This window comes from Numenius arquata, chromosome 9 (assembly GCF_964106895.1).
Source record: "Numenius arquata chromosome 9, bNumArq3.hap1.1, whole genome shotgun sequence".
NCBI lineage: Eukaryota > Metazoa > Chordata > Aves > Charadriiformes > Scolopacidae > Numenius > Numenius arquata.
The window spans coordinates 31,089,872-31,115,178 of record NC_133584.1 but is presented as its reverse complement, the minus strand read 5'-3'; the positions used below and the strand labels follow the sequence as shown (position 1 = coordinate 31,115,178).

The 25,307-nt window shown below is 38.0% G+C and overlaps 1 protein-coding gene across 1 annotated transcript in view; it reads left to right on the top strand.

Moving 5' to 3' along the window:
• The window catches only part of ADGRB3 (adhesion G protein-coupled receptor B3), a 491,554-nt gene that overhangs the window by 386,915 nt on the left and 79,332 nt on the right, over positions 1 to 25,307 (top strand). The window contains exon 18 of the mRNA XM_074154077.1: positions 1,428 to 1,530. Coding sequence (XP_074010178.1) covers positions 1,428 to 1,530 — 103 coding nt within the window. The remainder of the gene's footprint in view (positions 1 to 1,427; positions 1,531 to 25,307) is intronic.

Sequence of the window (25,307 nt, the reverse complement as noted above, 5' to 3'; positions counted from 1 at the left end):
AAAAACTAAAACCTCCCTAGCTTGAGTCAGTGCTATGAGCTGCTGCTTGCACTGCATTTACCCAACCACTAAGATCCTTTATAGACCATAGATACTCAGTGTTGGGAACTGGCCCGGGTGAATCAATAGCTACCAAGTTAGAAAGTAGCAGCATACTGACTGTTCAGACAAAGGCACTAGACTTTCTGTCTAAACTTTTTGTTTGCAAAAACATAGAACCAGCCTTAGCAAGATTCCTACATTTTAAGGAAAAATGTGGATGGTGGTATCAGGGTTGTTCTGTCTTCTCAACTGAAAAATGTAATGCTGTATTACTTAAAAGGTAGCTGAGCAAAAAGGGCTACAATTCGTTTCGTGTCCAAAGCTCAGCATTTCTCGTGGGTTCAGGACCCCCTGTTATGACCTCCTCAGAGTGTCAGTTATGGGGGTACAGCTCAGGAGGAGGCAGCAATATTAACTAAGCTGTAAGTATAGGTCATAAAATATATCAACATATAGCACGGTCTTCAGAGGAACTGAGCACCCTTAACTTTCATTTGCTTCAGTAGTCAACATTTACTCTGTTACACCTCTGAAAATAGGTCAGTAAGTTACTTCATTTGAAACCATAATCATTCCCTTTCTGTCCTGTAGCACATAAAAGGCTGTATATAGAAAAATGAGAACATTTGCATCTTGTAAGGAAATAGGTGATAACAGTATTTGACTTTTTCATCCTAAACATACTTGTAAAATGAATATGATGTTTGCAAAAGAAACTCTGTGATGCTCACTGCTATAATTTAACCTCTGTACAAACGGAACTATTTTTTAGCATTAGATATTATGAAGATGAAGATATTGCAGTATTATTGTTTCTTCATACAAATTATTTCTTAAATGTGGTGGAAATTCAAGTTTAATGTTATCATTATCCCAATAACGTGTTTCAAAATGTAATATCATCTGCTGTAATATCATCAACCAACCTGCATTTTATTTATGCGTTGTGGACCAGATTTGCTGTTTATGTAAATCACCATATTTTTGCTGAAGTTAGTTATTGTGAGTGGTCTGTGCCAGCTGTGGATATTCCCAGGGACGAGCAGAGAGCATAGAAGTTCCTGATACAAATGCATGCAAGCTCTTCATTATCAGTATGGTGTTAGAACAGTGTTACCAGCAGTTTTTAAAAGAAGCATTGATAGATTATTTTTAAAAAATACCAAGATACTAAGAGAGAATTGCAGAATATCTATCAAAATATCACAGTTCCTGTGTTTGTAATGTGATAGGTCCCTGATATTCTATTGGAACACTTGAAAGAGAGTGCTTCCCTTTCAGAGTATCTCCAATATTTAATACAAGAATTGCATCAAAGCTTTGTATGACTTTCTAGTTGTTTTCCTTTTAGAAAAATTGTACCCTCTCTTTGTTTATTTGAACAGGTACATCAGATCTGAGAGGTCAATAATTCTAATCAATTTCTGCCTGTCTATTATCTCATCAAATATCCTTATCCTGGTTGGACAAACTCAGACGCATAACAAGGTATGATGATGGATTATATTAAATTTGCATTTAAATATTGATATCTTTGTTTTATTTGTGTGTAGCTTAAAATAATTATATCCATTTAGGCCTGTGCTCATAGGACTCAACATTTTTTGGTAAAATATTAAGAGACAAGGGAAAATATGTACTGTCTTTCATAGTCTTTTTTTCCTCTCCAAAAATCCCTTTTGGTATTGTTCCCTCTGGATAAGCTGCATTCTCTGTGGTAGATTTGTATGTTTTATAACTAAATTTCAAAGAAAAACAGTTCAAAGACTCAACATCAAAAGCACAATTTCTGGTTCATTATAATAGTTGTAATAGGATTGTGCTACAGTGTTTTTGTCTTTTTATTAACACACTGGTACTCGAAAGGCAAGTAGAAATTGCTTGGAAGTTAGAGTACTACTCTTCAAAATTTACAGAAATGGACATCGTAACAAGCTATAGAACTGTTAAGTCTCTGACTGATGTAGCTATAAGAAAGTAATAACCCTGCATTCCTTACTTAGTGATATACTGCTGATTTATTACTAATCTGTTCTCAGACTCTTTCTGAACATAGTTGTCGTTTGTCCCTCTCCTGAAGAGCAGGGCTGTGTCAGTGTTTTGCGGCATCACCCAGTGCCTAGTGATGCTAGGCAAATTTCAGAACTGACAAGAAATGTTTGCTTAAAATTAATTAAAACCGTATGATAGATTGGAATACAGAATAGGATGTAATAGGTGAATAGGGCAATGTGTGAGAGAACGCTCTTAAGTTTCGGAGCGAGCAAGTATCTGTAAAGTAACTCTTTATCCCACTACTTACTACTGCTCATCTTAATTTTTCCAATCTCTAATGAAATATGTCCATCTTCTCCTATAGGATAACTGGTGTTTCTACAACACATCTGTAATTAATCATTTATTCTTTTCAAATGAGTGCTTAGAAATTTAGCTGCCAGAAGTCTCATAAATTCAATACAAGTCACATAGCTGTACTTTGTAAAAAATACCCAAATCAAAGTAATTTCCAACATGTAATTTAACAAAATTATTAAAATTAAGGTATTAATATGCTTTAAAGTTTTTAAAGTATGCAGAGGTACAAACAAAAAAACTGTGGATTTGCGGAAGGAACCCATGCGACTCTCACAGATTTTATTCAGAGGGAAAAAAAGCCAGAAATGTGCAAGCAACTCCTGAATGCCAGAGTGCAGAAGGGTGATCCCTCTCTAGAATTTCAACACTAACATGTACAGTCATATATACTATTTTATTATGTATTTCAAAAAGAAATATGGTTCAGTAGCTGAAAGTTCCTGTTTTTATTGCCACTCTGGAATCAGGGTTTGAGAGCACCAGAATGACTGTGTTGGATAATACGCTCCCTAGGTACGCTGGCAGCCTTTCTCTGATGCTTGAGTCTGGGAACTCTGGACTAAAACATGCCCTTAATCCAGTTTGTTTCTTTGAATCTTAATCTCCTTGAGCTCCCTCACTTCTACTTCCTGAACTCCTGAAAGTACAGCTATTAACTTATTTCTGAGAACAGGAGATCCTAAAAATGGAGATGTTCAGAGGGAATAATTAACAGAAAAAACAACACATCACAAAGTTTACATTTTGAATATATGGCCTGAAAAATTACTCTGAAGTACCACTTTTTACTACACTTGTCTTCTTTTTAAGTCCACGTCTTGGTTTTGACACCACATCTGCCACCCGGGAGCTTCTAGCCAAGGAGTACCTCTAGTAGATCAAAGGCAGAATACATTTTTTATATGAGGAAGGTATTCCTTGTTACAGTCCAAAAGTCTTTTTATCACTTTGTCCACTGATATGTGAATATATTGTAGCTCTGAGAGGCTGCTATAGACAGTATTTAGCAAGAGCTTATACAAATTAAAGTCAGATCCGGGTATGACTTCAGTATATTTGTAAGTAAGGATGTGTTTTGACATCAGATGTGTTCGAATTCAAGTTCTGATTTTTTTATTTTGAAAGATCATATATGACCAGAAGAAGCCAGTGTTTGATTTTTAGTCCATAGATCTAGATTACAATACTGACAGCTTTAGTAAAAATTATGTTTTCATTTTGCTGAGCAGGAAAATGAGATCTGTAAATGGGAACTTTAGAAAGAAAATCAGGTCCTTACCCGTGGTTGAAGATAAAATACATTTTAGATTTGTTTCTGAGATTTTATTATTTACTAGAAATAAAACCATTTTGGTTCTTAGTGTTCGTTTGAAATTTTTGGGAGAAATCTTGAGAATAATTTATCAAGGCAATGTAATATTCAAGTCAGCAGAAACTTTTTCCTGAATAAAGGTTGAGGTGGTATTTTATGGCAAGAGGGTGAGCTCAGTATTTTACTGTATCGGAGAAAATTTGAGAAATTTGACAGGCCAAGTTTGAAAGTTTATTTACTCTGTTCCCTTCTCATGTCCATACTTTTCTCATATTACTGGGGCACCTAGTTTACGTCCATATGATGTTGCTGGTATTGACGAAGTTGAAGAACACCCTTTTCTTCCATTCTTTAGTTTGTTTTTGCTTCTGGGTTTAAATTGTCCCAAGCTTTGTATTTGTATATTCGCTTTGAGAATAGGTGCTTGTAAATGTTGTCAAAACTGAATTCCAGTTGAATAGTGCAAATTAAGCATATGGGAGATGTATTTATCACAAACAGCATATTGTCAGTCTGTTTGCAGTTTGGAGTTTGCTCTATCTGCATTAAACACTGCACCAAGTACTTTTATTCATTTCAATGCTATTCCATCTTCAGGAAATTTCTGTGGTTTATTTCAGTACCCCCATTGACATCTGTGTCAAAAAATATTGAGTCTCTTGGTCTGGATAAGTGCAGGTTTTCTGTTATTGTCCTTCTGTTTTATGTAAATCATAGATACTTAGCATGTTAAGTTTAGCTCTACTCTTTGAAGGTTGAGTATATCCTTGATGTTTTCACACAAGCTGCTTTTAGTGAAGACTAAGTGAGTTTTGTTATCACACTCTCTAAGTTCTGTCTTTTTTCAGTAAAAATATCATGGTATTTCCCACAGGCAGAAATGGACTAAATATTTACGAGGACATGTAGAAGTAGTTTAAATTCTTTCAAGCTACCATAGCTTTTCTATTTCTAATAGTCCCTGTTTAAAAGTGAATTTTTCTTCAGCTTCAATAACTTGAGGATGCCAGCATTAGACAAGAGGTCCAGGTCATGGGGCTTTTTGGCTTGTTTTAGAATAGTTCGTGATGGGGGGCATGGAGGGGACTATGGTTTCTCTTGGAAGATTTGGACTGGGAGAGCAAAAAAGCCTTTTGTCAACAGAAAAGCGTTGCTCCTTTATTCCTTCTTAGCCAAGCGTGTTGTGCATTTTACTGAAGGACACAGCTGAGAAATGTTCTGCTTTTTTCAGGATGTTTCCCCAAACCTCTCAAAATGCAGAACTTTATTCAAAGCCTTTGTAACGTTTGACTGTGTAAGAGATTTCTGTTTTGTCAGATTCTGTTTTGAAATACAGGTCACTGAAGGCTGAATTTACAAGAATATTATGAAATTAATTATGTATCTTCTTTAAATATGCTCGGTGTTATACTAGGTATGAAAAGCATATTAATTTACTATGGTATTTCTTTCTGTCTTGTTTTCTTTTCAGTGTTAAATGTTAGTCATTGTATTTGAATTTGAGGAGATACAATTGATACACTGGAGATAGTCCTTTAACAGCTGAGTTAAAAAAGTGTAACATTTGTCATGTATAACCTAACTGCACAAATATCTGTTATTTCACAAAAATTGTGAGATGTCCCTAACATCTGCAAAAACATTACGTATTTACTTTGAAAAGACTGACAGTTTTCTTTGAGGAAATATCTATCAGTGATGTGTAGGTTTCACTGTAATGTAACTCTTGCTGTATTATGTTTCCTAATGTTCTTCTTGCCATCAAGAAAACTGGTTGTATTTCTTCTATATGTGGACCTCTAATGCTTAAGCTATAAATCTTTACTATGCTTCTGATACCTTTTAATGAACAGGTTCTCTACCCCAAATAAGTTATTGATTAAAATTATGTGTATTTTTTCATAAATTCTCTTTCCTTTTACATACATTTAGAAGATACTTTGGTTTTTTCACAGTTCTGCCTAAATAGAAGCACATTAGCTGTTTGATGTAAACAATTCTTGTTTACCTGTTTTTCCTGTGAAGAAAACAAAGATGAATACAATTTAAAATAAATTATACGTATGGGGAAAAGTAAATTATTTTCTATATTATCTGTTTCCAAGTGTACTTAAGAGTTTGTTGCTGGAGTTCGGGTCACTTGTGAGAAACAGGCATATTTTTAGAAATGTCATAAGACCCTGTACGTTTTGTTAGCCACAGTCAGGTTTATCTGTGCTTACCAAAGGAATACTAGGGAAGATGTTAGGGCACAAGGCAAGATTTGCCATCCCAGTATTCTGTGTCATCCCTCTTTAATTGCAATGTCCGGTTTATTATGCTTACAACTGCATTGTGGAATTGGGAGCATACCTGAAAGGATATGAAAAAGGCATGTCCTGACCACCTGAAGCACATAACGTAAACAATCACTAGTTCTGTGAAATGCATTGTAAACAAGCAGAAAACCTATACGGTTTTGTACATAATAAGATAAAAATATTCACTAAATAGGCTGACTGGACAAAAATAACCCCATCTTAGTCTTTTTGGTTTTTTTTTTTAAGTAGAGTTTCTAGGCTGAAAGAAACAAATAGAAGTTGAAAGGAGTTGAAAAGCCACAACATCCCATTCCCATAGCAATCAGAAGCGGCTGACACTGTAACGAGGGCTCCCTCAAGTTTTGAGAAACAGCGAGTGGCAGGATCCCCTGAGAACCCTGCAAATGTTCAGGTGGTACTAACTCTTCTAACCATGTGGCTCTTGCCCCATATCTGCCACTGCCTTACAGATGCAGGCATCGTGGCAATATATCTCCTAGGAAACAGCGGGGGAGACTTAAGAGCAGATGGAATGAACAGAGAAATGATTCTAACACAGCATTAAGGTTGTGTTAGAAAATCAAGTAGGAAGTATCTCAGGCAGCAGCACACTGTTTTTCAGGTCTTGCCCAGAGAACTTCAGGGGAATACCCTGCCATTTAAACAACTGAAGCCTGGGAGAATACATCCTTCCATTTTTGCCTGTACCCAACTTCCAAATTAAACTCTACTCTGCTGATTGTCATCTCTTTCTTTGTGTTATAGCTTTTTGAACAGCGGAGCCATAGAACCTCTGGTATGGGTCAGCCATCGAAGAAACACCCCAATAAATAGGTCAGCAGTCAGTACACTGCATCACACACATATGCCTGCTGTGTACTTGGGAACTCAGAAACATTAACTGGAGAAGAGCCCACTTAACTGAATAACTATTTCAGGAGTAGGTCTGTTTGAGCAACACCGCTTTACCATGCCAAATTCTGACAAAATCTGTTAACATCAGCTGAATTAACTACCTGCTTTTAGATTCTCAAGAGAACCTCTGGGAGCAGATCTTTCTTACCCAAGATCAGTAAACATTGTCATTCATGCTACTGTTACCTGCCTCAGAGGAAAAGGTAACATTCTTCTCAAAAGTGTTCTCCAATCTGGTTCTCAAAATACGTCAGCTTTTCAAATAATTCAGTTTGCTATTTCTAAACAAAACAGACATTTCGATTGTAAGTGGGTTACAGGGAAGAAATTGGGTAGATATTAGAAGCGTGTGTTGTCTGCCTCCAATCCCCAGAAACTTTTTAAGAGCTCTGTGAGCTATTTAGAGTCACAGAACTGTTCAGGTTAGAGGATCATCTGGTCCAACTTCATTCTCAAGCCAGGGTCAGCTGTAGGGTCAGAATGAGTTGCTCAGGGCTTTATATAGTCAAGTCTTGAAAACCTCCAGGTGTGGAAACTGCGCAGCCTCCTTGGGAAACTTACTCCACTGCTTGTCTGCCCTCATGGTCAAAAAGTTTTTCCATATAGCTGTTCTGGATCTCTTGTTTCAATTTATGCCCATTGTCCCTTATCATCCCACCACATCACTGTGAAGAGCTTACCTTCATCTACTCAGTCACCTCTCTACAGATACTGACAGGCTGCTGTTAGATGCCCCTGAAGCCATGTCTTCTGCAGACTGAACAAGCCCACCTTAGTCTCTCTTCACAATGCAAGTGTTCCAGCCTCCAAGCACCTTGGAAACCTCTGCTAAACTCACTCTAGTTTCCATGTCTTACATGCATTGGGCAACTCAGTTGAACTGGACGCAGTGTTCTAGATATGGTCTAATGAGTGCTGAGCACCTACTGCCTGTGCTTTTCTTGATGTCAGCCCCAGATGTTGTCAACCGTCTGTGCTGTCAGGGGACACTGCTGACTCATATTCAGCTCGATGCCCATCCCTCCAGCCTGTATAGATCTCTCTGGATGGCAGCCATCCCCTTGAGCATATAGACTGGTCCCCCCAGTTCAGTGTTATCTACAGACTATATGAATGAGAACTCCACTGCCTACTCTGGGTCATTGACATGAAACACAGGTCCCTGGATAGACCCATGTAGTATTTTGCTTGTTACCGGCTTCCAGGTAAATTGCCACCCATTAGTCATTACACTCTAAGCTAACCATCCAACTAGTTTTTTGTCCATCTGGTTGTCCACTCATGCAACTGCGACCTTCCAGCCTGGTTACAAGAATGCTGTGAGAGCTTTGTTGGAGCTCATTTTAGTGAGCTTTGTCTTGAAAAGCAAAAGTGATGTTGGTTTGGGAACCCAAAATTTACCAAGCTTTACCTTTAAAAGACTGTGTCTGACCCATGACTCACACTGGTGCCAGCTCTAGTGTCTCTCAGCTGGTGAGGGTCTTCTGCCACCCACCCACACAGCCACCATTGCACACATGCACTGAGGACAGTTGCACAGGTGTAGTCTACTCCCTCCTCCATGGTTGTGGTGCTGGAGTTGGTGCTGGTATGTGTGCCTCTGCTGTCCCTGCCTTAGCACAAAAGAAAAACAGCTCAGACTTTCCGGAGGTAACCCTCTGCTGTCCTACTCTTCCCAAAATGGAGGGTTTTTCCCTCCTTGTTCTTCAGGACCTGTTTGGAGTAGTTTTTTCTCTTTTAGAATTCACCCCCACAGACGCAAGGAAAATAGCTCTTTCTCTTACAAACATGTTTGAATCCTTTCAGACAATCTGTTGATGACTCAAGCAGCTATTTTGGGCTTCGCACCTTTTTTCCACTTCTCTTTTGCTTATTTGTTGAATTTCAGGGGAAACAGAAAAGCAGTCAATGGCAAGTAGATCAACCTACAAACAGTTAAATGTTCATGACTTTCGTTTATATAATCATTAGTTTTAAGAAAGAGAAAACCATAAGCGCTTCTAAGTATAATGGTAAAAAGGATTTTTAAATGAAGATACAATAGGAATAAACTTCACAAGAGTAAATGGTTTAAGTAATAATGATAACAACAGCAACACCAAAAATCAGCATTCAGCTACTTGGTTATTTTCATTCTAGTTTGAAAGTTTAATTTCCTACATGCATTTTCCTATATGTATGACCATTTATAAGAATGTAGGCGTAGAATTCCTTTGTCACATAAACCAGATACAGAAACACAGTAAAGTGTTTTTGATATACCTATCTGGTAAAATAACACTTTAAAAAAAATACACATCTGAGATAAATGCAATGTAAGTCTTATGCCCTAATGCAATAATTATTACATCGTTACTCTTTCTGTATAACAAAATAAAACATATTAGAAAAGTCAACTCTTTCAAAAGACTATCGTTTAAGGAAAAATAGTGTAAATGCTGTGGAAATTATTATCTATCTATTGTAATGGATTTTATTTATAGCTCACTACAATTCCCTGTTGTGTCTGAGTGTTGTCAGGAACATATGGTACGGTTTAACCTTGACATGCATTGTGAAGATCATTTGTAGTTTTAGGGTTTTTTTTTTTTCCTTGTATTCTCCTAGGTCAGAGTTTTTAGGCCCCTATACTTGCAGTCAAGTCAATGAGTGCATTATAAGGGAAATTCAGTCTGATTCTCAGATTGGTCTGATCAGAAGCTGTAAAATGAGTATTCTTTTCTTAACACTACATGTTTCCCTCTGTAAAAGCTATGGGGCTCTGTCTTGTGATCCTTTTACATGAAAATGTTCTTAGCCATACATTTACTTTTATTTTAAAGTTTTAGAAATAGTATCAATAGAAGTTGAGAAAATCAGGCTCAGACGTGATTTAAGAGTCAGTATGAAAATGAATTGTGAGGTTTGTGTTTGTTATTTATGGCTGAGGTACACTCGGTTCTGAAAGCAGAGCTTGCTAGTGAATCAGCTCACATTTTATGCTGGAGTCCCCCTTGCTTTTGCAACAACTGGAAAAAAAAAAGAAAGTGAATGATATTTTGCTAGATACAATCAAACTTGTCCAGGATGCTGTTTGAACAGCAGCGAGAACCAACTGCTCCAGAAGTACAAGAGGGTCTGCCCTGGGCGATTGTAAGTTAACCTACCCTGTATCTTATTAGATTGTTTAATTTGTGATTGATTTTAAGATGTGGCTAAAATAAACCTCTCATAAAATGATAATTATTCTCAGGTGCTAAAATAAAGGTCTGGGTTCCAGTGCCTATGTTCAGACCTGCTTATTCATTTTATATTTGTCTGCCTTTAGAGAAAAGAAAATAATGTGGGATGAAACTGGATCTCAAGTTTCTTTCTTTCTTTCTTTTTTGATTTCCTTCTTTCCTTCTTCCTTCCTTCCTTCCTTCCTTCCCTCCTTCCTTCCTTCCTTCCTTCCTTCCTTCCTTCCTTTCTTTCCCCGTGAACCATGTTTGCCTGGCTACAAGTAGCCAGGTTTCAACAGGAAAAGCATAAACATGTCTTTCCCATTTCCATATTCTAGTTCTTCTACAGGGTGATGGTAGGTGAAATTTCATGGGAAGTGGGACAAGCAGGATACTTGTTCTAGATAGAGACCAACAATCAGTCGGAAAACCAAGGATGATCACACAAGTTCTGATCTTTCCTGCTTTTTCTTTCTGAGAAAAAGACTGTGGTTACTGTGTGCTGGACTCATTGAAGTCAGCGTTCACTAAGTGTGATCCTAACAGATTAATTACATCATGAGAAAAAGCAATGTTGTTAGATGTTCTGGATTACATCAGGACTTTGTCATGAGAGGGATACCCAGCTTGTGAAATAAAGAGACTCCTAGGTATGGTTAGGGACCCAGAATTACATACCCAAAGATGCTTTTGGCACTAGTGTAAAATGCATGTAGTGCCAGTTGGACCAGATGATTCTTGAGGCCCCTTCCAACCTGGTATTCTATGATAGCTGCTGAAACGTGACCTTTTTATATTTGTTTTCATGGACATGCATGCTTATTATGTTGAGTCTCAGTGAGTCACACCATAGACATCAAACCTGGTACTAAAAAATTGACAGTAACAGTGTTTTTCTCTTTTGATGGTTTTGTCAAAATCTATACAATACTGACATTGTGGATGAATAAGTAGGTATTTTGTGGAATGTAATAGAAAATTGTGCTCAGAATATCTGTTGAAAGAAAACTATAAAGGTAAATTTACGAAGCATGCATGCATTTGGCTACAATCATGAACATTTTAAATGAATGTAATTGTGAGATTTCCAGAACCCTGCAGGGAAATGTACATGTTTGTAATAAAAAGGCCTCAAGCTGTTAAAACTGATAGAATTTCTGAAATGTCAAGAAAGTTCACTTTGCACTAGACTTCTGGGTTTAAAAACAGGATGGAAAACATGTTAGTATCTGTCTCTTCTGAAGAAAACTGAAGTATATCTGGCACAAGGAGTCCAGCAGTTGGAAGGAAGTATGAATAAGGTTGGCACAAAATGTTGTTCCATTAGTAAGTGATTACATATCTGTCTCTAATTAGTAGCATGGCATATAATTTGTGCTCTATGCTCTTTATTTCATAAAAAGTCACATCTTCAACCTATCCCATATTTGCTAAATAATTTCTTTAAACTAGGAAATCTAAATGGATTCATTATTCTTTAAATACCCCTTAAAGTTAGGTGAAGGCTTAGAGTGAGAATGGCTTCCTTTATAAGCTTAGCTGAACCATGCAGGGCAACAAAGCCCAATGTGTCAGAACCTATAGCTATTGAAACTTGGGTTTTAAAAAGACAGGATTAATTGTAAAGGTGCTGTTATTTGTGTTGAGATTTTATACTTCTTATATTGAAGAGGGCTTTCAAGTCTCTGTCTTTTACTGTATATCCTCTTATGTCAAGTCAATCAGAATTCAGGCTTAAGTGTTAATTTAGTTACTGCTATAAGACCTTCTTTTTGGCACTACTTATTTTTTAAAGTAAATACAGAATAGTAAAAATGTTTCACTGAACTGTGTGATCCCACAGGGCACTGCAGTTGTGCTACATGGAAGAAAAAATGTTTGCTAGGAATCATAGTTAGACCTCAGTACCAAGGCAGCATTAATGATGAACAAGAACTGCTGCTAGACTCAGTCTGTCTCTTGTAGCTATTCATAAACCTCATTCCATAAAATATCTCCAGAAACGAATCCATAAGAGTTTAAACCTGATCCAGTGTCTGTTCCCATTCATTTCTAAGGGATTCGTCCTTTTGGAAAGAAGACTGAACAGTATCACCAGATTCACCAGAAAAAATATATTCTAGTCAGATTTTTAAACCTTAGCGGGAAGAATCAATCACATACCATAACTAACTAAAGAACATGTCTCTCCTAGTTAAGCAATAACCACTAAATAATCAAACATGTCTTTTTAATTGAAAGAAATTGCCAGTTGCAGATAGGAAGCTTTCAAAACTTCGAGTTGTGGCATTAATCCCTGTTCACACATTTTGCCAGTAGCAAATGCAGAGCCCGAAATGAATCAGAACTAAGCCAAATTGTGTTGCCATGGCTAGGAGCATGCACACAAGTTATTCGTATACCTCAGCTGACACATGATGGCTTGATTGTTTGTTTGAGACTGTGAGGTCTCAGTTAGTTGAAGTTTCAGTACTTCACTCAATAGATACGATAAGCAAAGCGGAGCCAAAGCAGCACTTTGAGGTTTCTCTGTCAAAGAAGCACCTTACAGGATTTCCATTTAGGTTATGTTTATACTGCACCCAGCACAACTGGACCTTGGTATGTCTCAGTGTTACACAGTACTAGTGTTAAATAGTAAGAATTCATATGGGGTTTGCTAATCTGAGCTCATGGTCCTTCTGTCATCATGTGTCACCTCGAGGGTTTGGGTCACTTGGCTTCACTTGTCTCCCCTAGACACTGGTGAGCAGAAATCTGCTAGTGCCCTATGAAAGCTTAAACTTCTGGAAGGAATTTTTCTAAGTGGTGCTAAAGAAAAAGGAATAAAAAAAATCGGTGGTTATGAATGCACAAAACAAGTAGCCTTGCAGTGCAGTCCCCAACCTATTTCTTCTCCAAACTTCTTGTTAGGCTCATATGCAATTCTTCTCTTTGACAGTCTGGTTCTCTCAGCATGGTCTACCAGAGACTTTTGTTTTCAGTAGCTTTTAAAATATAAGAATACACCTATAATAAAATATTAGCCAGTTTTAAATACAGTGAAAAAAAATAAATTTAAAAATCTTGTGCCTTCTGGCATCTGGAAGGGAAGATTGATACCCCACAATGATTTAAGCCTGTCAGTGCAATCAGTTTAGAGATGCTGCCACGTGTGCAGTGGATGGCACTGATTTCAGTGGTAGGCTCTGCAGGCAGTTATCTGATCTGTGCAGGTCACAGAGTATCCACTAAGAGAATTCCGAGCAGAGAGAATACAGATAAACTTTCCAAAAGTAATTTGGCTATATCATGTCATCCAGGGTGGGATGGACATGCATAGTCTGGGAGATTTTGTAGGAGGAGACATCCATGCTAAGTATATAATTTAAAACATAACATTATATACTTGCTAATTTTAGTTGCCAAGATGCATCTGAGAGACATGTAGCATTAATTATTAATTATTGTTGTTGTTGATAAAAATAAACCTATCATTAAAGCTTTGGGAGTGTTTCCAACATTAACAAATTTTCCATTTGATTTATTAACGGATATAAACATTTATTTTTTTATTTCTCCTTCTAGTCAGAGCCTCAACTTATTTCACACACACCCCTCCCATAGAGAAAAGCTTGAGTAAATGTATCAGCCTTATGCTCTGTTCTCAGTGTCAGCACATCGAGATCCGTCAGCTCTACTGTAGAAGCATGGAGGGAGGGAAAGAGGTGAGGACACCTTCAGCTGTGGTGAGACTGTTCAGCCTCCATTTCTGAGCATTTTAAGCTTAGAAATGTTAATTGGTACACAGAAGCAATGGATGTTATGAAGAAGGCTGGATATGAATCTCTGTCAGGTGAGAGTGAGCTCTCACGGGAAGTGCAGGGCAGCCGAGGGATCAGGGCCAACCAGCATGGGTTTATGAAAGGGAGGTCCCGCTTAACCAACGTGATCTCTTTCTATGACCATGTGACCCGCCTTCTGGATGGGGGGAAGGCTGTGGATGTTGTCTACCTGGACTTTGGTAAGGCCTTTGACACCATCCCCCACAGCGTTCTCCTGGAGAAGCTGGCGAATCATGGCATAGACAAGTGTACTCTTCACTGGGTAAAAAACTGGCTGGATGGCCGTGTCCAGGGAGTTGTGATTAATGGGGTGAAATCCAGTTGGTGGCCGGTCACCAGTGGTGTCCCTCAGGGCTCAGTTTTGGGGCCAGTCTTGTTTAATATCTTTATTGATGATCTGGATCTGGTAAGTTTGCAGATGACACCAAACTAGGTGGGAGTGTTGATCTGCTTGAGGGTCGGCAGGCTCTACAGAGGGACCTGGACAGGTTGGATCAATGGGCCAAGGCCAATGGGATGAGGTTTAATAAGGCCAAGTGCCGGGTCCTGCATTTCGGTCACAACAACCCCAGGCAACACTACAGGCTTGGGGCAGAGTGGCTGGAAAGCTGCCCAGCAGAAAAGGACCTGGGGGTGTTGGTGGACAGCCGGCTTAACATGAGCCAGCAGTGTGCCCAGGTGGCCAAAAAGGCCAACGGCATCCTGGCCTGTATCAGGAATAGCGTGGCCAGCAAGAGTAGGGGAGTGATGGTGCCTCTGTACTGGGCACTGGTGAGGCCTCACCTCGAGTGCTGTGTTCAGTTCTGGGCCCCTCACTACAGGAAGGACATTGAGCTGCTGGAGCGTGTCCAGAGGAGAGCCACCAAGCTGGTGAGGGGTCTAGAGAACAAGTCATACGAGGAGAGGCTGAGGGAACTGGGCATGTTTAGTTTGGAGGAGAGGAGACTGAGGGGAGACCTCATTGCCCTCTACAACTGCCTGAAAGCAGGTTGTAGAGAGGTGGGTGTTGGCCTCCTCTCCCAAGGGAATAATGACAGGACCAGAGGAAATGGTCTGAAGTTGCGGCAGGGGAGGATTAGATTAGATATTAGGAAGAATTACTTTACTGAGAGGGTGGTCAGGCTCTGGAACAGCCTGCCCAGGGAGGTGGTGGAGTCGCCATCCCTGGAGGTATTTAAGAAAGGTGTAGACGTGGCACTTCAGGGCATGCCCTAGTGCCTGAGATTGTTGGGTTGGGTGTTTTGTTTTGTGGTTAATTTTCGGGTCGTTTTGTTTTGTTTTGTTTTGTTTTTTGTGTATGGTTGGACTCGATGATCTGAAAGGTCCCTTCCAACCATGAAGATTCTGTGATTCTGTGATGCTGTAATGGAGCTGAAAAAATGCACTCTGTTTCCACCCAGCAGCAAAAGTAAGGGTAGTATAGCCTACAGGGAAAAAGTGTACTAGAAATAACAGTGCTGTGAAGGGGACAAACTTTGCTCTTATTGATTACAGTCACGCATGAGTGGAACCAAAGAATTAATTTATTTTTTGCATTAGCAGAAGCTTCCAATTGGTCTGGAAGTGTCACTCAAGTGTTGAGCAGGTTAGATTTGTTAAATATGCAGGCCTCAAAAGCTGGTATACCAGTCAAACACATACCAGAAGAGAAAAGTCACAACTTCTGCTCCATATACAGACAGGTACAAATAACAGTATTATCATCAAAGCCAACATTTCAGAATTCAGGGGCTTCTATACAGGCCCTCTCCATTTTCAAAGAGAGAAGACAGTTTACAGGATGCAAGCTTTACTTTCTGATCATGTAGGATTTCTTTGATATTTGAATTTCAATGCAGAACAATTTTCTGGTGATAGCAAGGCAATGGAACACATAAGAAATAGAGGCAGCATCCAACTACAGTATTCAAATCTCTAGGGGCCCTGGCCAATCGGACAGGTTTTATTTCCAGATAGTTTCTTACAGAGGAACCCACCATGTTGATGGGCCATTGCAGAGTTTGCCCAGTGTTCCAACCTGGAGTCTGACAGAAACAACTTCCCGGAGGATTTACAAGTTAGGAGTTACAAGTTAGAAGGCCAGGCAATGTGAAGCACATATCTTTCTTACTTTCCCTAAGATACTCCCTGTTCTTAGACGTTCACTGATTTTAGTGCATTCCACACAGATAGCTCTGTGCCAGATAACAATCCATCTCCTCCCACAGAGATACTAATTTTTTTCTGCAGATTGTCTCCTAGTGCATACTGGTTTACATGGGAACTGTTTGCATCCCATATACATTAAATTTTTAATGAGAGACTCAGTGAGACATAGAGCCAAGGGTTAATCATATGATTAGCCATTTGGTTAATGATTTAAAATAACTGAAGGGATTTTATTTCCTTTAAAATGCTACTAATGCATTATTTAATAAGTCATATTTTGTATATAATAAAATGCCTAGGCTCAGTCAATAATAATTATGTTACTTAGGAACAATTTGTAGTCATGCATGCTGAAGACAATCCAGTAGCATTTGCTTTCAATTTGAAGCTGTACGGGAAACATCTATGTTTCTTTGAGCTTTATGTGCAATATTGCATTTTGCTTAATATTTTTCTGGTTATTTACCTTTCAAAATAACCAAATCTAAATTGGAACAGAGCTCAAAGCACTTTGGCAAAAGAATGTTTATATATGCTAATGATTTCTAATTAGGAAGAAAAAATTGCTAAAAACTAAGACAATGTGTTACTAGCAAAACCAGTTACTCTGTCTTTAGTTATATGCAGCGCCTTCCAAGCCATAGAGAGTTTGAGTGGAGAACAGCAGACCAAGATGTTCAATAGATAAAAGAGCTACCTTCTTCTCTTCTTGAACATCAACTCTTGGTCCAAGGCAAAATCCTCCTTGTGAAAACAGAGCTGTGGTACTGCTGGCTTTGTGGAGAAGAGGGTCACAGTAAAGTTATTTCACTTCTTAATTACTGTGAAAAATGCAGGTTGCTTCTTGGGTAGGAGTAAGGTGCTTCTTGAGCTCCATAGTCATTATTTCTGCCACTGACTGTCAGAAAGGAAGAGAGGAGAATCTTCCAGCCAGGCTGTCTTTAGGTAGGAGTCAAGAATCACTTTAAACAGCCCTTGCTGTGTGGCATTGGGAGGGAAGGGTCCTAATTTTGAAGGCTGGATTTTACTTTTCTATCTCCTTCTTGCAAGAAGTGTTCATAGTGAGTGGAGATTCCCCCTTCAGGCCTTCATGTGGAAAAAAAATAATTACCTGTTTTCAAATTAAAGATTAGGAAAGGGGAGACCTTATTACTCTCTACAACTACCTGAAAGAAGGTTGTAGCAAGGTGGGGTTTTTCTCCCAAGTAACAAGTGATAGGACAAGAGGAAATGGCCTCAAGTTGCACCAGGAGAGGTTTGGATTGGATATTAGGAAAAAATTATTCACCGAAAAGATTATCAAGCATTGTGAGAAGCCACCCAGGGAAGTGTTGAGTCACCATCCCTGAAGGTATTGGAAAAACATGTACATGTGGTGCTTGGAGACACAGTTTAGTGGTGGACTTGGCAATGCTAGGTTAACGGTTGGACCTTATGATCTTAAAGGTCTTTTCCAACCTAAACTATTCTATCATTCTTTGAAAGTAAACTGGTCGTTGCATAGTCTCTTCTTTCATCAGTTCCCCTTTCTTTTTCTTTTCTTCCCTTCATTTCATTTATCTTCTTTCTTCATTCATTGCTTGCCTTGCTTTCATGATTTGTGGTCATCTACTTTTGGTCTGGTTTTCCACACCTTTTCCTTTGGGTTCCCTGATATTGCTTCCTTGTGTCTTTTTCATCCAACATTATAATCAAAACCAACATTTGGGAATTCAAAGACTTCTACACAGGTCTTCTCCATTTTCAAAGAGAGAAGACAGTTTACAGGATGCAGACATTACTTTCCGATCATGTAGCTTCTCTTCAGTATTTGAATTTCAATGCAGAACAATTTTCTGGTGATGGCAAGGCATTGAAACTTATAAGAAAGAGAAGCAGCATCCAACTACAGTATTCAAATCTTTAGTGGTTCTGGCCAGTTGGGCAGGTTTTGTTTCCAGGTAATTTCTCACAGAGGAACCCACCATGTTCCTGTACTGTTGAAGGGTTTGCCCAAATGCTCCAAACTGGAGTCTGACAAAAACAACTTCCTCAAGGATTTACATGTTAGAAGAAGGAAAGGTCCTTTTCTGTTCTATTTTTTCCCCCTCTCTTCTGTCTCTCTTTTTGCTCACTTTGTCCCTCTATGCTTCATGTCCACCCAACTCTGCTGAAATTCTCCTCTGCCTTGACTGTCAAGCTTCTCAACAGATAATCTTTTGGCTATCCTCTCTTCTGTTGTTGCCTTCAAATTATCAAGTTCCCTTTCTCACGGAGGATGAATTGAACATTTCAAGATCAGTTATAACACTTGAATGCAGTAGCTCTGCCTCATAGATAGACAAAAGAGAAATGAAGGAAAGTGTGCCTATGAGATGTGATAGCTCAGTAAGACTCTCATCATGTACCAGCGTGTACACATCGTGTGCAAGAATTCTCCATTTCTGTGCTTCCTCATTAGAAATGTTTTGGTTTTCTTTCTGTTATTGAACTACAGTTTAAAAGACAGTGGGGAGCAGAAATTATATTATTATATGTTTATTATAGAATTATACTATGCAATTATGCTGTATATAATATTTTTTTCATATTGCGGAATTATTATAAAAGAGGCTTCCACTTGAAATACAGTAGCTATAGTTGGGGGGTTATATGGTAAACCAGCCACCAATCTAACGCATCATAGACACTCTGGCAGCCCCATGGCACAGGACAGGACTGAGAAACTACCTCGTGAAAGGGTGCGAGAGAGCGCCATGATCTAAAGGCTTGATCTGAAGCCCCTTCACAAAACCATCCACTCTGTCATGCGATTGCCCTCATCCTGTGTGGCTTTATGCTATTATAGGAAATCACATGGTGTAGCTTTTTTTTCCCCTTTAGCAAGCTGAACATCACTATCTCCCATGCTATACTTGTATCTTGAGCTACTCTGTCATCTTTTAAAGTAGGCCAGGCATTTTTTGATTAATTTATGACTAATATTACCTTTCAAAAATCAAATCTACTTTTATAAAATTCTTACTTTTATCTGTTAGAGGAATTAAACATTTTAAACAGAGAAAATTGAACTCAGTAAATAAATAAACAGATTATTGCACACCTACCTTCCAGGCTGATCTTAGGCCTTTTTTTATCTCTGTGCTGTCAGAGATTGAGAACATTGGATTGATGTTCAGAACACCATGTCACTTCTCTGTATCTAGCACTGTATCTATGTTTACTAAAATCTGTCTTAAAATCCATGTTAAAATATGCTCTAGGTGAAAAACCTTAAACAGGGCTGGGTAGTCAATCGGCCAATCTGCAGCCAGTAAACCCTCGCAGAATGGCAGGAGCAGAGTAACAGCAAAGCTACATGAAAACCATCACACTCAGCACACAGAGTGACTAGGAAAAGTTAACAACAGTGAAAATTAAGCCTGAAGTCTAGTTCATTTCCTTTGCATTCCTTTCAAAATGCAAACATGCCATAAGCCCTCTGCTGCCTGGTTAAACAGTTAGTTTACAATTGCTTTGTATCAAGTGCTCAGCACAAAGTAGCTCAAATATACTAGCAAATATATCCCCCTTCATTTCTTATAGCTGCTTGTCAAAGAGCAATAGAATAGGTGCTGTTCCTGTGGTTTCTTTAATTTCAAATATGGGATTCATTTCCTCCCAGCTCTCATTTAGGGGCAGATTTTTCACACAGTGCTTTCTAAACTGCACAATGCTCCCAGATTATAAGGGGGGCATAAAATTCTTCAGTGCTTTGAAATCAACCTTAAAACCCTGCAGTGCTTTGGGAAAGATGGATAGTTATTCAGCGGTATTTGTTGGCAGCAGAGTTGACAGGCCCAAGGAGTTTCAGATATTGCTGGGACAGGACTATTGTGTTTCATGCAGGACCTATCCAAGGAACTCCATTTTGTATTGACTATGCCTGCCAAAACAACAACATACCATACATTTGAGGTACTTTTAGATAATGTCATCAAAGACTAATTGTGGCATATTCAACACAGAAGTAAATTTTCTATTTTTTTTAGTATTAACTTGTTTACTTGTAGGATACCCTTTGCCTTGCGTGTAGCAATCCCTATCATTGTTTTTTAAATTAGTTTTAAGCTATCTTTTCTGATGGGGGAGTTTTCAAGATATTGAGTTGCAAGGTGGATTTGAAATGAAAAGATCTAACCATTTGTTATACAGTTGCAGTAAACAGGACATTTATTCAACAGAATTTGATAGATGATAGTGCCTGCAACTGAATTAGACCCTGATGTTGAAGGCAATTCTTTGGAGTCCCACCAAAGGTCTGGGACCTATGCAATAAAGCCCTTTAAGATGGACCTTTTGTTGTAATAATTGTGCTAAAAAGCTAAAGTAACCATTATCACCCAGCTTTGTGGATCAGTTAGCTTTTCCATAATTGTCCCTGAACAATAATTCAGGGTTCACATACTAAACACCCTTATGGAAAAGTCCTGTGGATTTCATTTAAAATGGTAACAGTTCTGTATTTCCATTATTCTTTAAAAAATACACTACCTTTGTTTTAGATTTTTGGAGAATATTCAGTGCATCTCTTGAGAATATAAAATTCCAGAGCAGTTTGGAATAAATTCTAAAGAATTCCATGAAGGACCTTTCTTTGTGCATATATGTGTGAGTGTACATGTGCATGCACGTGCGCGTGTGTGTGTGTGTCGGTAAGCGCAGGATTTTCCAAACAGGAATCACTCATATATTAATTTTGACTTTCAAATACACAAGTTCCTTTGATTATGATGGGATCTACGAGCGTGTATGAGAGTAGAATACAGTCCTTTATAGCAATTCAATCTACCAGCTTCAAAATTCTTAAGTCAAAATGCAACATCTTATTGACACATTTCCAATACAAGCAAACAATGAAAACAAAGGCAATGTGATAGATACACGATAATGAAATTCAGGCAAATATCTGAGCTCAAGGGCATGAGGACCCCACAATGTATACTACTGAATCAAAAGGTAATATGCTATTTTTGATTTTTTCTTTATTTGAAGACATGCTTGAAAAATTCTAAAACTTTTGAAAACCAAAAAATAAATCCAAAACCTTTTTAATTTTTATATTACATTATTCTAATACATATCAATGCAAAATATCATTTATATATTTCTTAGTTTCATTTTAGGTAAGTTAATATTTATCAATTTGAACAATTCCATTAATTATAAGCCTTCCTTCTGAAATATTTCAGGCTTCAAAATAATATTTAGCCTTTTAATGAGGCTGACAGTGGTAGGTGAAGTTTTTACTGTAAAAGCACATTGGATCATTGGATAATTTTGTGCATATTTGATGTCTGGTTCTTTATATCATGTGATTTCCTGTACCACTTGTTTCACATTCGTGGCATTTTAGTTTTTGTTAGAAGTAAGTATCAGCAGCTTTTATGGTAGCAAGAAGCTGTGAGTGTGTTATGGGTCCATGAGCAAGCTGCTTGAATAGGGTCTTATTTTGTGCAATGACACAGTTTCTTTTCAGTGAGCTAAGAATCAAGTCATGTCTTATGTTAAGTAGTCATGACATTATATCCAGCTGAATTTATTACTCTTTCTATTAAGCTTTTCTGTGAGCAATCACAATACTGACAAGGCTGCCATGTTAACATTTTTAAGCAGCTGGTGGGGTTGATTTGCCTACAAGTTCCCAGGGGACAGTGGGTGTTCCAATCGTTTTAGAAGAAAAGTGACAGGTTGTGCTCTCACGAGTGACTATGCCTCTTTCTTTATGCCTCTAGATTCTTCCATCTCAGCATGAAACTTAATATTTGATCAGAAACACTAGTATAAATTTGCAATGTAATATTAAACTGATTTAACTTTAACCTTGCAGCTCTTCAGTTACTGATTTTGCCATGTATAAACACAAGTTCATGTGCCATAGAGGACTTAATTTAGCCTGATTTTCTACCTTCTCCATCTTTAGGGTAGAAATAATTGATTTTTTTCTTAATATAACTATGGGGTTTAGGATGATACTTAGCATTTAACCAGAGATTTTTGTTAATAAAAGAGAACTACTATCTTACCCTTTTCTTGAAAATACTGATATGCAAGAAGATTAGTCATCAACTCCACTTACATTGTAGTAGCTTAGCTTAAAGCAGTTAAAGATGTTACAGATGCATAGACTATTGGCTTTAAATTTTTTTATATTTTAAGCATTAAGTACATTTCCATGGAGTATCCCCCAGTGATAAGTGTGAAATAACATTCAAAATGCAGTATTCTAGACTTAATGAAGTCAATGAGAATTCTGTGCCAGCTCAAGTAGCTTCATGGTTTTGCTCTTTGTGGAAGGACTCAAGCACTTCAAGTTACTGCAATATATTCAGAAATTAAATCCAGATAACTTTAGTTTAAAAAAAAAAAAAAAAAAAAAAAAAAGATACTTTAAATCTCAAGACTTCCAGAATACAAGTTCAGACTTGCTGCAAAAATGAACCCATCTCTGTGAAGCTCAACTGGTCAGCATGTCACTTGCCTCCAAACCCATATATGATACAGAATCCAGATATTCCCCCAAGTGCCAGCTCTGAAGGGCCTAGTCTGTTCTGTGTTCTGAGAGCACACCTAACCTATAATGACAGAGCCAGCCTCCTAACAAAAAATGCCTAACTGCATTTTTTTCCCTCTGGGAGCCAGGCTCTGGGTGACAAAGGAATAAATTCATAAGTTCCCACTGTCAAGTTTTGTACTACTGGTCTTCAGATTAAAATGTGGTTAGGAGTCTTCTGCTTTTCTGAAACTGGTGGAACGTAAAACTCAGGACTCATTTATGCAAAGCAACATCTGTGGAATTCAAATGCTGTCTGGAGATGATTTAAATTTTAAAAAATGTTTTCCCTTTCTGATCCTGTGTGAAACCAAACTGCCTGTAAGTAACACCTTCTTAAACAAAGATTATAGCATACTAGCATTTGTGCATGAAAGTGATGATATTAATTATCACTCCAGAACAGGAATGCGCTGTTGATTGTAATAGGGTGTAGTCGTTCGTTTAGAGAATTTTCAAGCCTACCTAAACACACATCAGCTGCACTCCTCCAGCAGCATTTAGGCCAGTCCTCGGTCACAGACTTCTGCAGACAGTGGGAGTGCGGCACTCATATGGCCCCACTGCTCCCGGTGATGGGCTGGCACGTCCAGAGATGCCTTTGGATCAGTGCACAACAATGCTCCCTGCCTCATGGAGGAACTAAGTGTAGGTGCATCATTTTTCATACTGACTGGTCTGCATGCTTATCTTAAGAGGGCTATTTTCCAACACTGGTCTCTATACCATTTTATAACAAAATGCGACCTCTGAAATTGTACGCTTAACATATATGTCAGATTTTTTTGGATTCTTAACCACAGTGTCAAGTTTCATTTAAATGAAAAATAAGAGGTCACACTGATAAAGATGTCTACGTTCAGGTTCTTGCTAATTTTTTTGTCATTATATTCTTTCCTTTCTGATGTACTTATGACATACTGTGAGGTGCAGAAACATTCTTAGAAAATGTGTTTTCAAAGTTGCATTTTAAGCCAGAGGTCTTATAGATTTCCAGTCACTTAAATAGTTGAAAAGCATCGTTTAATTCACAGAAAGATAAAGCTCAGCTATACAATTAAGCAGATGAAAGCTGTTAGCCTTATTAAGCCTCGTTTTCATATATCACATAGCATGAAGGGCAACATTTTTTTATTTTAGTATGGTGTCGCATTCATTCCAGGGTTACAGGCAAGATTATAGCAGATTTTGAAAAGTTTGTGATGGATTTATTACATTTAATGAGCATGCAATATATGGCTTCTCAGTCTTGGCTGGCATTTTGAAATTCGACTTCCAGCAGTGAAATCTTGTCAGGGATAGGTTTTAGATTGCTCAAGCTTTCATGATTAGAGCTTTTCATACATAATGTCAAGTACAATAGTCAGTTAAATGCTAAATGAGCATACCATTGTTAATGGAGTAACAGCACAGAGCATAGACTCTAGAGAGTTTGATTTTTTTGGCTGACTTGGACCTTAACTTTATGAACTTTATTCACATATTCATGAATGTATATGGAGACATAGATGAGAAAGATCTCTGTATACATTTAAACTGTTTACAGCCTGTATGGTATTAGAACAAGTTATTTGAGTTATCAAGATAATAAAATATTATTTATATCTTTATTTCTGCCAGATTATTCATCATATATACATGTGCCTTCTATATGGTAGATATATATTTGTACATAAGTGAACTGTAACTACCATAGTCTTTTTAAAAATATGGCTTTTTAATACACCTATCTTGCACAGTAACATTAAAGTTGAGAATTTAAATTTATGAGCAACCTGAAAAACAACTATATATTTTAGAGTAACAAACATACAGACAAATGAAATGACATGTGCATGATATGTTTTCTCATGTTATGCACATTAAGTTGTACTGAATTAATTCAATGGCTATCTAAAATGTTGGATCTCTTGTATGGATAAAGCAGGGTTTGAGCCAGCTAAGTTACCTCAGGCCCAGATCCACAGTAGGAATTTAGGTGTTAACTCAGTAATATGAAAGTTTTTCACTCAGGAAAGCCATAAAATGTAATGCCATCTGTTCCTTTACATAAGATGGTTAGGCTCCATTGTTCAAAGTGCAGAAAAAGTTAAGTGAAAAAAAGTGTGCACGTATATCAGTGTGCTGAGTCAGCAATGCCTAGCCTAAAAATGGAAAACATTGAGGAGAGGTTTACAGCTCACCATTACAAGCTTAGCACTTCTACCTGCTTGAGATTCATATTCAGAGAGCCCTACGCTCATTCAGGTCAGCTCTCCCTCCTTTTTTACATGGCGTCTGAGAGTTAAAGTACCTAGTTGGTGTGTGTATAAGGGATTAATTTTCCTCCCTCTTCTCATTTAGGAGCCAGAAACACATATTCACGTGATGAGGGATGATCAAACAGTTTATTGTTGGGTATTTTGAAAGGGTTTCTTCTCAGTCATTTCTGTGTAAGAAGTTTCCCGTTATGTAAAATATTTAAATATTAGTTGGAACGGAGGCTAGAGACCAGGTCTCATGAGCAAATATCCTGTTAACAATTTTAGAGTCACTCTCCTTCCATCTCACTATCAAGCTAAAAACTTTTTTTTTTTGTCTCACTGATTAATTATTATTCTCAACAGAGGAAAAATCTCCATAGAAAGAGGGAGAGGCAAA